The 16,002-nt window shown below is 41.9% G+C and overlaps 1 protein-coding gene across 1 annotated transcript in view; it reads left to right on the top strand.

The window, feature by feature from the left end:
* Window positions 1-16,002, top strand: part of MNS1 (meiosis specific nuclear structural 1) — a 30,555-nt gene that overhangs the window by 7,562 nt on the left and 6,991 nt on the right. The window contains exons 4-7 of the mRNA XM_044283287.1: window positions 993-1,095; window positions 1,503-1,732; window positions 11,841-12,057; window positions 13,306-13,413. Of these exons, the coding sequence (XP_044139222.1) occupies window positions 993-1,095; window positions 1,503-1,732; window positions 11,841-12,057; window positions 13,306-13,413 (658 nt within the window). The remainder of the gene's footprint in view (window positions 1-992; window positions 1,096-1,502; window positions 1,733-11,840; window positions 12,058-13,305; window positions 13,414-16,002) is intronic.

Genomic DNA, 16,002 nt, shown 5'->3' with positions numbered 1-16,002 from the left:
ACCGGGTGGACTATGTGAAAGCAGATGGAACCTCAGTCTGGCATTTGATAATCCAGAAACGGATATGCCTGAACTGCACTGTGGACTTTCTCAAGGCAAAAAACAAAAGACTAAGCAGACATTACCAGCAGTGATGGCCAGTTCGCAGTGTTCGCCGATCTGCCATCTTCACTCCCAAGTCCAGCGATGCAGAGGTAAGTCCTTACCTGTGTCTGCACCGCGAGTCGCTCTGAAGCACATGCGGTCACCGGGAGCAGGCAGTTCCGAGAACAGCCCGATGAATGCTGTTCTCGGAACTGCCTGCTCACGGTGACCGCATGTGTTTCAGAGCGGCGCAGGCACAGGTAAGGACTTACCTCTGCATCGCCGGACTTGGGAGTGAAGATGGCAGTTCGGATGTGTTTGTCGGCAAACACTGCAAACTGGCCATCACTGATTACCAGTAATGAGAGACTCAAACACCACTATAACATATTGTAGTATATTGCATATTGGAGAGGAACTCTATTTCCTGGACTGGAGTTCCATTTGACATTGTATTCAGCATGATGTATGGTCTGGTGTATAGAACAGTCTTGGGTGACAGTTTCAGGCCACTTTTTCCTGTAGGACATAATCTACCTTTCTGGTGACGTCCATCACCATGACTATTGCATTATTAATCAATATATAGCGTTACTTTATAACAGACCCTTTCATTATATTACAGACATCTAATATATAATTACTCAAATCTTCAGGCCTCTATCAAGAGCAGTATTGTGTGGATTCAAATCACAATCTACACCAGCGTCTACACCAGGTGGCTTTGGTTGTAGGAAAATATATGCGTTAATATGTTTACATTTGGTGGAGAGAAAGAAGGAGTTTAGGGAAGAAAGGAATAAACTAGTGAAACAAAATGTATTGTTACACATAAAATCCTGGATATTTTACATGCTTTACTGTATTTCTGTATTGTCGTCATGTCTCTGATTTCGCTTTTCTCACAGCCTGGAGCTCCGAGAATTGGAGCAAAAACTGAAGTCTGCCTATCTTGCAAGGGAAAGGGCTGCACAGGTTGCTGAAAAAGAACTTCTTAATTATGAGAGAATGGTAAGGAACTTTTTCCCCCTGTAGATTTTTATGTAGGTGCTGTCTTTATGGAAATTTATCTAGAGAACCTGACATATCAGAGGAGATTTATCAAGAGTTTGGTAAGATGCAATAATTTGGGAGCAATTTTATGTAGTGGTAGTTCATTTGATATGACATATTATAGAATTGCCTTTCCAGCAACATCTGCTGAAAAGTTTTCCTTCGGGTTCATTCACAGTGCCATAATTATACATTTTTAGATTCAGCACTTGTACTTGTATGGTATCACAGAAGTTACCATAAGTTATACTTGACCCTCTTCTTTATAGACTGGAAAATGCGTGGCATTTTACCCAGAGTTATAAAGTTGTACTGATATGTTGGGGCTCTTTCCACTTTTTGTGACTTTCACCATTTCTTGACAGAAACGAGAATCTGAAATAGCTCACAAAATGAAGGAGGAACATGAAAGAGCTTCAGAAGAAGAGCTGGTCAAGGAAACAAGGCGTTACCAGGAGAAGCTGCGTTACCAGAGAGAGCTAGAAACACAGCTTGAAGATAAAGAGAAGAAGAGGCAGGAGGCTTATCAAGAATTCCTAAGGGAGAAGATCCTGGTTGATGAAATTGTGAGAAAGATTTATGAAGAAGATCAAACGTAAGCTTGTTTGCAATTCTCTCTGAATAACGTGTATGTAGAGATTTAGAGTAGTCCCAGAATGCGTGGACAGCCAACAGCTATCAGGGCATGTTGGGAGTTGTAGTTTTGCGATAGCTGGAGGGCCACAGGTTGGTCATCTCTGGAGAAGACAATTGATACTGTAATATGCTATATACTCTTTCAGAATGGGAGAAGTATGTATTCCTTTATAAGAAGAAATTCCACACCTGCTGAAAATAAGTAAAAGAGAGCATAGGGTGCTCCCTGAGGTAGTAGAAAAGTACACCTGAAGGCTATCCTCTACAGATTAATTAGCTTGGTTTGGTTTGCATCCAAGTTGTATGACTAGGTTGCCTGGATGCAGAAAAGCTGGGTTGCATAGCCTTCAGATTTACTTTTATCAAGCTCTACCTCATTAGAAAGCGCCCCATGTTCTGTCTTTCTTCTTTTCACTGAGCACTTAGTTTCTCCCCACGAGGAACGGATATATCATTCCACTCCCAGATCTGGACCTAATTCAGGGACCTAATCCATAAGAAATAGAATGCCAGCATCCTGCACCATCAATATTAATCAAAAAGTCCTCTTAAAGGGAACCTGTCACCTCAGAAACGCATATAAAACCGCCAGCATTACCTCATAGTAGCCCCCAGTCTGTTAATAATCATATGTTTGATCCGCTAGATCCATAGATTCAAAAAACAATGTTTTAAGCGCCATCAGCGCTATCTTGCCACTCAGCTTGAAGTCAAGGGGCAGTGGCTTCCTTGTGTCAAGTCAAGGTAAGCACGCCCCCTAACCGTCCCCTTTTTTGTTAGATTGACAGCCTGAAGTGCGGCCAGGATGGCACATGTCTTGCGAATGCGCAGTGCACCGCTGAAACTCAGAGTAGACCATAGTAAGTAAGGCTAACAGAGTGAGGCAATACAAGAGTTAAAAACGATTGTGCAATGTAGTAAAGAAGACAAATACAGACCAGGAGCCTGGGGGGGAACACCAACCCCTGACGCGTGTTTCGCCTAGCTTCCTCTTGGGGGCGTACCCTACCGTCCAAAACACCTACTATTTATACCCCATCTTAGTTGGTCAATTCCTCCCATTCCAGATCTTAACAACAATCATCTGCAAAGAGGGGGGAGGAGTCCCAACCTCGGCCAGCAGCGCCGCATTCACAAACATTGCCACCAAATATCGCAAGATCATGTAACTCGCAATACCAAAACCACATGCGGCTGTCAGGCTCTTGCTCTACGCTCAAGGAAAAGGGGCCAAACCGCCCACAATAGAGCCTCCCTCCAGCCTGAGAGGCCAGCAATCTATGACATCAATAGCTCAAGGTCAGACAGCCACATGTTAACGCTCACGCCATTATGGTAAAGGGCAACTTGCCCATATCGCCATTTAGTAGGATATGTATGTTATATTTAGATTGCAGACTAGGTTTGGGGATATTTTTGGGACCATCTTAACGAAGGTTTAATCAATTGGATCACAAATTCAAACTGAATTGGGGCATATTATTAGCAGCAATTTAATCAGTTTATTAACCCTATATCAACCTCAAAAGTGTATAGAATATTGATAGTGTCAGGTCAGGGCACCTTTGCCCTTGCAATCATCATATAGGAAAAATACATTCCTATCCAAAAATATATATATATAGTGCCGAAGTGCATAGTTGAATCGTAGTTCCACACTAAGTCATAATAATATATAATGAGTATAAAATATATAATATATAACATATATTTAGATTTCATATAATGTGCAAATAACAATCTTATTGATTGTGAATATAAAATGACACAAGTAAAAATATATTCTAGTAGAATCTATCACCAAATTGCAATATTCACACTAATAAATAAAATTGATAAATACAAATGTGATTACACAATAATTAATAAAAACAGTGAGTGCTGTGCAAAAGTGACATGCAGTGAAAAGTGCAAGACAAACAAAAACTTATCCCAATGTAGGTAGTATAATCCTATATTATATACACAGAGCTATTTAAGGCTGCTTTCACACTAGCGTTCGCTGGTCCGCTCGTGAGCTCCGTTTGAAGGAGCTCACGAGCGGACCCGAACGCAGCCGTCCAGCCCTGATGCAGTCTGAATGGAGCGGATCCGCTCAGACTGCATCAGTCTGGCGGCGTTCAGCCTCCGCTCCGCTCGCCTCCGCACGGACAGGCGGACAGCTGAACGCTGCTTGCAGCGTTCGGGTGTCCGCCTGGCCGTGCGGAGGCGTGCGGATCCGTGCGGATCCGTCCAGACTTACAATGTAAGTCAATGGGGACGGATCCGTTTGAAGATGCCACAATGTGGCTCAATCTTCAGGCGGATCCGTCCCCCATTGACTTTACATTGAAAGTCTGGACGGATCCGTCCCAGGCTATTTTCACACTTAGCTTTTTTTTGCTAATATAATGCAGACGGATCCGTTCTGAACGGAGCCTCCGTCTGCATTATTATGAGCGGATCCGTTCAGAACGGATCCGCCCGAACGCTAGTGTGAAAGTAGCCTAAGGAAGCATAAGTCCCATTGTTCCCCATAATCCAAGTTCCATCTCATCATATTCAAAAGCTATCCATCTTTGCGGACGTTCTTGAATGCCAGGATACTCCTAGCCTGTCGCAGATGACCCAAGGTCAATATCTCAAAGGTACAGGAGGACAACCAAAAGCTGAGTGTCTGAAACATAGCCAAAGTAGTTAGACGGGAAGATACCAAAATTGTTTTTTAATTACAGTTAAAAACGGTGAAAACACAAATAAAACCCACTAATGTTAAAATAAAATACGTCGAACTTCGGCCCGGGTCAGAGGGCCACCACCGAGCAATACTGAGGCACAATTTGGTCACAAGTCCATTACACTTAGAGGAATGGGGCAAAGCTATTGCCCTCGTTTAAACCCAACGGTGTAACCGTATTTAGGGTAAAGATCCACTTTGTCTCTTTTTGACCGAGTATTTTTCTCCAGTTTCCTCCTCTAGGGGAGATTATAACCCGATCGATGCCCCTAAACCGCAGGAAATATCCCTCAGAGTTGTGTTATTCCTTAAAACGTCTTGCCAAGGTCTGTAATTGTGTCAAATCCTCCACATCCTTGGCTGATTCAATAGATAGTACATGCTCCCTGATACTCCTCCTTTTTTCCTTCGTACCATGCTGCTGTCTTGGGATACAGTATTCAAAGCACCAGGTCGTCATGTCTCTGCAGGATGGGGGGAATAGCTTCTATATGGGTCTGTTTAGATGAGAAAAGATAGGTGGTTGCATACTTAAGCAAGTGTAGTGTGCATATCACTACCTGAGTGACATAGCAAGACAGTATATAGCCTTAACGCCTTTACATCTGCACTTAAAGGACTGTTAGGCCCCTTTCAGACGAGCAAGTTTTCCCACGTGGGTGCAATGCGTGATGCGAACACATTGCGTCCGCACTGAATCCGGACCCATTAATTTCAACGGGTCTGTGTACATGAGCATTTTTCACACATCACTTGTGCGTTGCGTGAAAATCGCAGCATGTTCTATATCCAGCGTAGAAGTGAATGGGGCTGCATGAAAAACACACCGCCTAAGCAAGCAAGTGCGGAGGTGATGCGTTTGTCACTGATGGTAGCTAAGAGATGTTGTTAGAAAACTGAATGTTTACAATCATGCGTGTGAAAAACGCATCAATGCGCATTTCACCCGCGAGATAAAAAGTGAACAACTGAATGCAATCGCAAACAAAACTGACTGAACTTGTTGCAAAATGGTGCGAGTTTTCCTGAACGCACCCTAAACGCATCTGGACCTAACCCGTATCGTTCGTGTGCAAGAGGCCTTACTGTCAAAATTAGGGTTATTCAATTTAGAAAAAAGACAACTGAGGGGAGATCTAATACCTATGTATCAATATATCAGGGGTCAGTACAGAGATCTCTCCCATCATCTATTTATCCCCAGGACTGTGACTGTGACGATGGGACATCCTCTGCGTCTGGAGGAAAGAAGGTTTGTACACAAACATAGAAGAGGATTCTTTACTGTAAGAGCAGTGAGAAGGGGAAGGTAGTGGTGATAGACTCACTGGAGGAGTTCAGGAGGGACCTAGTATTTCTGGAGTGTAATAATATTACAGGGTATAGTTACTAGATTTCTGGAGAGGTCATTGATCCAAGGAGTTATTCTGACTGCCTGGAGTTCGGAAGGAATTTTTTTCCTCTAAAATGAGTAAAATTGGCTTCTATCTCAGTTTTTTTTTGCCTTCCTCTGGATCAACTTGCAGGATAACAGGCTGAACTGGGTGGATGGGCGTCTTTTTTCAGCCTTATAAACTACGTTACTATTTTAATAAAGCTAGCCATATATTATAGACAGTTTTGATGAGATCTGCTCACTGTCTAATTTCCATAGATCAATGGCTGACACATGCTATCTGAAAAGACAATAATTCAACAGGATGGATTTGTCCTTGTGTTTCTCCGTGTAACAGTAGCAGTGTCTGGCATCTAGATGTCTACTCTACTCTGTTGATCCAAACTTGCATGTCATTGACAGACCTGACATGATAGCTATGAGTGAAAGGATTGTTTCTTATGTCAACGGCTTCCTTGGCAATAAATGATGATCACACAATTTACAGATAGAATCTGGACTTTGTACTTTGCAACACTAGGAACAACTATACCAATTCTCAAACTTTCAGAAATAAGCTGTCTCAGAGTGAGATTCACATTTTTTAAGGGGAACTAAAGCCAGAATCCAAACGCACAAAAAAGAATAACCAACAAAACGTTACATAATCTCCTTATATGCCTTTGTTATTTGTTCTTGTTTCATCAGATATCAGTTGCAGACCATGAAAAATAAACTAGAAAAACATTGCATTGTTGTTTCAGGCTGCAGCCATGTCCGCTACCCCTCCTTCTCCCCTTCTCAAGGTAGTGCATATAAGCCAGGAAGTTGGAGGAGGAGACTGGGTTTAGTGTGGATAACTCTTGTGTACACAGTGAGTGTGGCCATTTTGTTGGATGGAATCTCCTAGTTAGTAATAGTGCAAAATAGATTTGGAGCTGTAATAGACTACAAAATACTAAATCTACCAAGATAAATCCCCCTCCCTATTCCTAAATAGTGCCATAGCGAGGCAGATTTGCGTTTCAGGATCCTGGGAAAGCTGGGTTACCACTATGTGAAGCTGTAATAGCCTACAGAAAAATCTGCCAACTAAGATAAATCAACCTCCCCTCTCAAATCTATACAAACATAACAATAGTTTGTAGCGACAGTCAGAGAAAATGCCTGTTCTGATGGAAACTTTCCCAATCTGTCAGATATCTATCAGATCTTCTTTTCTAGTGATAGTCGTTATTACTCAAGCGTGTAAAGCTGTGTTCACATAAAATTTTTGTCCTACTTTTAACATATAGAAATGATGTACATGTTAAATGGCTGCTTTAGACGGATCTCATACCGTGGCATCTGCTGAAGATTATAAAAAGAAATGCTAACCTCTCAAACACAGCACAGGAGCTCAGCCCACATCTTGACATCAGTCAGGTCCTTACAGGTCCTTCACCACCTCTCTGCACTTCTGCATGATTAAGCCCCGCCCCTCTCGTGAATGTCCTGTTTAGTGAGTGTGTGTGTGATCTCAGGCTAGTTCACCCAGCCGTCCTGTAGCCGAAGATAGGGGAGGAATAGGAAAAAGAGAAAGGCAGAGATTTATCAAAACGGGTGTAAAGGAAAACTGTCTTAGATGTCCATAGCAACCAATCAGATTCTGCTTTTCATTTTTCAGATTTCCTTAGGAAAATGAAAGGTGGAATCTGATTGGTTGCCATGGACAACTAAGCCAGTTTTCCTTTACACCAGTTTTGGTAAATCTCTCCCAAAGTGCTTTGTCTGTAATATCTATCCTAAACTGCTTATGATCGCACACCTTGTAGACATGGCTGTGTGTGCGCTATGGATTAAATGTATTTGTGATGAATGTTTTTTCAGGGTCTAGTTCCCACACATTGTGCCCCTAAAATGAATAATATACATTGTGCCGCTGAAATAAATAATATACACGGTGCCCCCTGATAATACTTGTGCACCGACTTATGCAAATTTGCTCCTGGGCTGGTGGGAAGACGTGATAGTCTTCTCTGAAGCTATGAATCAGTGGACCAAATATATATCCCTTTGGTCCAGATTCATAGATGATATCCTGCTCCTATGGTCTGGAACAGAGCAGGAATTTCACCTATTTATGGATACATTGAATTCTAACCAGATAGGACTATATTTTACGTCAGAAATACATCATAGTCAAATAACGTTCTTGGACGTGACCCTCGAACGGGATATAAATAACTACATCAAAACGACATTGTTTAGAAAAAAGACCTCCACTAATAGCCTTCTCCGATGGGAGAGTTTCCACCCCAGGTCCCTCAAAAAGGGTATTCCCAAAGGCCAATTCCTGAGGGTGCGACGTAATTGTTCGGACCCGGAAACCTTTGTGAGGGAATCCTCAAAATTATTTCATCGCTTTAAAGAAAGGGGATATCCTGACCAATGTCTATATCAGGGGTAGGCAACCTCCGGCACTCCAGCTGTTGTGAAACTACAACTCCCAGCATGCATACCTGCTCTGCTCTTCTAAGAACTCACATGGAAATGAATTGAGCATGCTGGAAATTGTAGTTTCACAACAGCTGGAGTGCCGAAGGTTGCTGATCCCTGGTCTATATGAAGCCTGGAACTGGCCCAAATTGAGGGACCGTTCCTCCCTCTTACAAACTCCTAAAAAAGAAACAACGAATGCTCCAGGGCCGATCAGGATCATTGGTACGTTTGACTCTGAGTCCCAACAGATTCGGGATATCTTGAGTCGGTATTGGTCTCTAATCAAAACAGACCCAGACCTGACACATGTCCTGCCAGAAAATCCGTCTATCACATTTAGACTAGGACGCAGCATAGGGGACACATTGGTTCATAGTCATCTTGACCCTCCGCTATTCAACACATGGCTGACAAACAGACAATTGGGTACTTTCAGATGTGGTAAATGTAAAGCTTGCAGCTTTCTATCCCCAGGTAATACATTCCAGAACAGCTCTAATGATAAAATATTTCACGTCCCCAGCTTCGCTAACTGCAATACTATGGGTGTGATCTATATGGCCACCTGTATCTGTGGCCTTAAATATATAGGAAAGACAAAAAGATCGTTCAAAATAAGGGTTTTGGAACACATTGGAGACATCCGTAAAAGACGTGATAAACCAATTTCCCGCCATATATGGACAAACCACGCTGGGAATGTTGAGGTAGTCCGATTCTTAGTGATCGAGGCACTTAAACTCACAACCAGAAAAGGAGACATAGACAAGCTCCTAAAACAAAAAGAGTCTAAATGGATTTTTAGGCTCAATACTACTACACCGGCCGGATTAAATGAACATATTGATTTTGCGTGTTTTCTATGAAGAGGTCAATAAAATATATTTTTTTCAATACTGGTAATTTATAGACCAGTGGTATTATACCAGTTAATCGTACAGAGACAAATATTCTCTATACTTATCAATATATTGCAATTTTATTATTTTGGACCCGTTAATCCAATCGGCAGTCTCTAGATATATGATGGAGGACTAGCCGATTATATAACATGATCTTGACTCAGGTGGTGATCAGTATACATGACACTATAGCACTATAATCTTTCAACCATGCCTACCTCTCTTCCTATCAATCAATACATAAATGTGATCAGTTATTAGATTTTAACTAGATTATATGTATATAAATAAAATGATTAATGTATACATCTATATGGTAATCTTTTATAGTCCTGCTAGACAGCGCCCTTACATGGGGGCTTCCTCACATTAATATCCCATATAAACAGGGGGCTATACCAGGCAAACGATCTGATGATCGCACTATAGCAGCCGCTCCTTCTTAGCGGCATCTACATAACACGGACCCGGTCTCCAGGACGTCACTAAGAGTCACATGACCGCTGCCATGCGGTCACGTGTCTATACGTCACACCCGGAAGCTGTGCTTATTAAGCACAGACGCTGCTCCCCAGACGCGGCCGCGTCTTCATCTGGATAGCGGTCACGCCGGGACTCCTGTGCACCAGCCTCTCCAGCCTTCCATTAAAAGGACACTATCACCTACCAGAGCGGGCCATTCATCATGGAGGCATCTTTTCCTCCACTCGGACACGCAAGTCTACTGTGCATTATTATTATATAATAGCCACTCTGTCCATAACAGATCTATAATGCCGCTATATAAGTGCTAATAGGGATTAGTATCCTATAATGATTAGTACAATATGCTGACATAGTTACCTCCACTATATGGGGGATGGGGTGTTCTATGTATAAATAAAGCATTTTTTTTTTTCTGCTCACCTGTAGACTAGTTTTGGCCTCCTAATAGGATTAACATCACCTGTCACCTGTATCAGGGTCCTCCAGGGTAATACAGGAGGTACGAGACACGGGATCGCCCCTATCGGGGCGGCCATTCCGTTTTCAGGCAGGGCCATATTTTTAGGGGAATACATTAGGGATATTGCCCCTATAACTATTCACTTGGTATCCTACAACCAAGGAGACAAGTGAGAGAGATTTCTTTTTGCTTTATTCATTTTTTTGTTTATTCACTTGTTACATCATAAGGGTCTTAAATTTTAAACATAAATATTAAAAGCGAAGTTTTAGAATTAATGGTTACTCTGTGATACCCTGATAATACTAACCTGTTCCAGTTCAGGTCATCTAGCTGTACAGCTCTCACTTCTTATTCACTTCTGACCTAAATGCTGATTATTGAATTAAGAGGTCATGATCCTCCTTTGTCTGGTTTCCCAAACTTTAACAACCGGTTTGGGAGGACTCTCCAGATCCCACCCCCGGTTTGGCTTGAATTCCGTGCTTTCGTCTGCTTAAGAAAGATTTACAGGAGACCAACAGATGGCAGCAACATACACACAAACACAAGTTCTCCACACCAGTGTATCCTGGAGCTAACTCTTCAGCATCTAATGGTTCTCCTACTATGCAAGGTACTGATTGGATGAGCCTACATAGTAAAAGCAATGTCAGTGTAAAATCCCTCCATGCTCTAAATATGTGCATATCTAGTGATATCTAGCATAATTCATCATACAATACAGGTTTTCAGGTGGTGACTTGCTCATCTTGCTCGTTTATACTTGCCGCACTTTAAAATATCCAAATGATGAGACATAATAAAATCAGTACATCACTATTGGTAGTAGTAGAATTAATAAGTGAATATGGAAAATATTATTCCTTAGTGGAGGTAGGTCTGTAAATATTGTACCCTGCTTAAAGGGGAATTTATCATGTAGACATGTAGAATTCACTCATAAGGTTTTTAAAAATCTAAACCAGTCAGTCCTCTTATAGGGATTGTCTGTATTGCTTTTTTTCCTGGCTTGATTCATTTATCCATCACATTATACACTGCTCATATCCTGGGGTTATGACTCCCCTGGAATCCAGGGAACAATTTTTAATATAAAGTACTATTTTAGCAACTTTTGGGTCATCATGCAATTCATGTTCTGCCACGTTTTAGTCCAGAAAAGTGGATTTTTTTTTTAAAGAAAGAGTGCAGTATCTGTGCATGCCAGAAGAGTAAGTAGGTGAAGAATGTTGCAGAGAGATTAAAGAGAAATATGTATAGTACTGTGTATGTGTGACCACCAATTGGCAGAGCCGTGGGTGGACGTTGCCAATAACTGCTTTCTTAAATAACCTAGCGACACAGAGCACAGGCGATTCAATAAAGTTGTAATGGTGCATTCTCTAAAAAATTGTTTAAATGACCTACTGTATATGATTATTTTCAGAAGATCTGGGTAAAGCCCTTTAAATGGCTGCACTCTTGAACTCAACTGTCTATTATTCTAATATTTTTCATATTCATTCAATTTACATGGTTGTAGTTGTCAATGAGTTGTAGTTGTCAATGAATTTGAGGTACACTGTGTCATTTCTTTCACAGTCATGAATGCGAAATTTAAACCATTCAATAATGAGTGTTACTTTTTATATATTCATTTTATAGAGAAAGACAGTTGAAACTAGAAAAATTGAATGCCACAAGGAGATACATAGAGGAATTTATGGAGCAGCAGGACACCTGGAGAAGAATGGAGAAGGAGAAGATGGAGGAAGAGAACAGAAGGATCTTGACTTTTGCTAATATGCAGCAGAGGCGAGAGGAGGACCGCATGGCACAAGTTAGAGAGCGCGATGAGAAGAAAAAGGCTCTTCAGGACATGGTACTGATCACTGAGATAATCTGAAATGGTCCAAACTGGAATAGAATCCTAACCTTCCAGTAGAATTCATAAAATACAGAAGATGCAAATAATGGAGGGAACATTAATGTACATTTTGTAACACCATTTTTAATTCTTCCTCTATTTACTCACCTTTCAAAATAAATTCCCAAAACTAAAGGTTTAATAGTTTAAGCCTCATGCACCCTATTTTCAGTCCACCTCCGATCCACATTGGATCGGATGTGGAGCCATTCATTTGAAAAATATATAGAACTTGTCCTAGTCTTGTCCGTTTTGTGGACAAAGATAGAATATTTTTACAGGAGTTTGAAAACAATTGTGGCATACACACGGCCAGAATCTGCGATTTGTAGACTGCAAAACGGTACGGTCTTGGGCATGAGTCCTTAGTTAGAGGATGCTAGTTGATGAAGCCCTTTATGTACATACTGCAGAGTGTACTGTATTTTACATTGTGCACTGAGCCACTCCTTCAGCAGCCTTTTAATTTAGGAAACTTCTAAAGATCATTTCTTTAAGGGGCTATCCAACTTTAAACTTTTTTTTTTTATAGACCCCCTTCAGAGTGGCTGAATCCCCAGTGGGGTTCGTGCTTACCTGGTTCCCCCGCTGTGTAACGGCTCCATTGTTCCACAGCCGCCTCTGCAGTTCCTGGCTGCGTGTGACTGCTGCAGCCAGTCACTTGTCACCCAGGTGGTACGTCACTAGGTCACGTGCCGCACAGGTGACAGTTCAGGCATTCATAATACTGATGTCTTCTTGATGGGCAGAAAGCTTTTGGGTCTCCTCAGACACAAGGGCTGAGGTGTGACTGCTGCCTCTGCAACGTATATAAAACTTCATTTGTATTTCAGTTTTAGATTGTATTTTCTTAATCTCATCTTAAAGGGCTTGCTCAAGAAGACAACCCCTGTCCACATGCTCTGTTAGAGTATTTGGACAGCGTGGGGGAAGGAGGAGAACCCGCTCTACGAGCCAGCGGGAGAATACATGAAAAATGCACGTGAGCAGCCCCAAGACATAGACATACATGTCTGCTACCAGATAGGTTGGGGGCCGCACAGAATGGTATCGAAGGCCGCATGTGGCCCCCCGGCAGCAGGTTGTTGTGCACCCCTGATTTAAAGCGTTCCAGTGGTTTTAGAAAAGCTTTAATAGAGGAAGAGATATACATTTTTGTAGTTTATGGGTATTTTCTATAGAAATAATACATTTTGCTATTAGCTTGCAGAACATATCCAGAGAGAACAGCAACAGAGAGAAGAGCTTGAACAGATGCGTGAAGAACTGTACCTGGAAGAACAAGCAGAGGAGGCCAGACAGAGGGGAATTGTAAGTGACGAGTAATTTTTCTGTATCTCTACGTATATTATACCACCGTGTTATTAATCCTGTCTGCTATAGCTGGTTCAGCATCACGGGCTATAGGAGCAGGGAGTATAACACATGGCACCCTTTCTTGAACAACTTTCTGAACATATGGGGGCTACTTTATATCATAGCACAGAAAAATTGTATGCAGGCTGAAGGACTCTTTAATGAATATTCAAATAGGAAAATGTGTCATTTTTCAGAAGCTTTCCCTTCAAGGGGTTGTCTAAGATATTGGTGTCATATCGCTGGGATATGCCACAAATGGAAGATAGGTGCAGGTCACACCTATCTCCAGAATAGGACTCCCAAAGTGAGCGGAATGCAGCCGCACATTTGCGGGCACCCTCCATTTATTTATATGAGACTTCCGAAAATAAGTGCACTCGCTCGGCTTTTTTTGATACTCCCATAGAAATGAATGGAGAGCATGCGCGGTGCGCTCTCTAACACTTTTTTTTTAGGGGCCCTGTTTTAGAGTTAAGTGCGGGCCCCTTAGGTGTGACCCATACCTATCTGATTTTGGTGGCATATTCTAGCAATATGTCATCAGAGTCTCAGATGAAGCAACCCCTTCAGACCTCATGCACACAACCTTTGTGCGGCGGTTCCGTGCATTGGGGACAGATCGAGACCCATTCAACTGTTTGCGGGCCGCAATACGGCCACGGTCGGGCAACAGCCGTGTGCATGAGGCCTTAATATGGAATGCACAACTTCAATGTTAATGAACATTGGAGTATCTCCTATCAGAAAAGCAACTTCTTAGAGGGGAAAGTATTCTCATAGTTATTGAAGTTGTAAGCATGCCCATTTTCCCATGATAAGCCACTAGACAGCTCGAGCTGACCTGCCCAACAGCTACATTTAGGAGAAATGGCAGAAATTATGGGGTCAACAGTTTTTTTTTAAAGTTTCCAGTACATGCTGTGAAAAAAATTTGCTCACACCACTCATAAGTGACACATATTTATTCTTTAAAGGGAACCTGTCACCTCCCAAAACCATCCCAAGCCGCCAGCAGTACCTTTGTGTAGCCAGCAGTGTGTTTCTGATGATGCCTTTCTTCCTGAAGGCAGATGCAGCAAAAGTACTGAAAACGTTGTTTTATCCCCTGCCGGCGCGCTTCTCCACACGTGCTTGAAGTCACGGGGGCAGCGGCCTCCTTGCTTCAAGTCACGGTAACCGCGCCCCCTCGCTATGGCTGACAGCCAGCTGTTCGGCAAAGGCAGCCAAACTCTCTGCATAAGCGCTGTCGGTCACAGCAAAGGGGCAGGGAAGGGGGCGCGGTTACCGTGACTTGAAGCAAGGAGGCCGCTGCCCCCATGACTTCAAGCACGTGTGGAGAAGCGCGCCGGCAGGGGATAAAACTGCGTTTTCAGTACTTTTGCTGCATCTGCCTTCAGGAAGAAAGGCATTATCAGAAACACACTGCTGGCTACACACAGGTACTGCTGGCAGTTTTGGATGGTGACAGGTTCCCTTTAACCATTTCAAGATAATAAATGTTTCCTGTGTTTTTTTTTTTTTTTTCTTTTTCTTTTTTTAATATATATTTTTTTCAGTATATGTGCCTTTGCCTTTTTTCCTGTTCAATTATGTTAATTTTGAGTCTTTTTCGGTTATACATGGGGCTTTATTTTTTTTGTTTATATAATTTTTATTTTTTTTCATTTTTAAATAGCACAAAATGCAACCAAAATACCTGTTTAAATTATATTTCCTCTCAGTAACAGTTATTTTGATATAGGAGTATATATTTTATGGTCATAGGGCTAGAAGCTAAGGAGTAGTGTATGCTGGTGTTTTTTATTCATTATCTTTTATTTTTATTTTGTATTTATTTTTTTAAACCTTGTCCCCTCCCATAATGTCATACAGGATCTTTAGAGTGCATTAAACATAACATTTTTTTATTGCTGATTTTATTGAGGCTGACATAGCAGCCCCAGTTACAGGCGGAATACACCCCTCGACCCCCTCGACATTGTACAAGGTTATTCAGCCTCACTGCAGAGCTGATCTGGGTCTGCTAAGACTCAGCAGCTCGTGCTGTTACTCGGCCCCCGGCTGCACGATGCAGAGATATGTGCCGAGATAGAGATACAAGGATTTACTAAAACACACTTGTCCTTACCCAGGATTAAGAAAAACATGGTTACTTTTTTCCAAAAACAGCACCACACTTGTCTGCAGGTTGTGTGTGGTATTGAAGCTCGGGCCCAAGAGAGTTTAGCTACAGTACAGCTCAACCTTTGGGCAGGTGTGGTGCTGTTTCTGGAAGACAGCAGACTGTATTTTTCATGTACAACCCCTTTCATTTAAAAATTAGACCCAGAATAAATGTCTGTTTTGAATTTATTTTGCCAAACGTAATTTCGATGCATTGATTCTTTTTTTTTTTTTTTTTGTATTAGCAATCTGTTACATATAAAGAACTTGACTGGTTAACAACCAGGTTTAGATTTTTGGGATTAGTGCGGCCTAATAGGGGATTAAAGCATTTATTGTTCCGAGATGTTTGCCTTGAGGGAGGTAATGCTGACATTA

Source organism: Bufo gargarizans, chromosome 2, assembly GCF_014858855.1.
Source record: "Bufo gargarizans isolate SCDJY-AF-19 chromosome 2, ASM1485885v1, whole genome shotgun sequence".
Taxonomy (NCBI): domain Eukaryota; kingdom Metazoa; phylum Chordata; class Amphibia; order Anura; family Bufonidae; genus Bufo; species Bufo gargarizans.
This window is presented reverse-complemented; position numbering and strand designations above follow the sequence as displayed.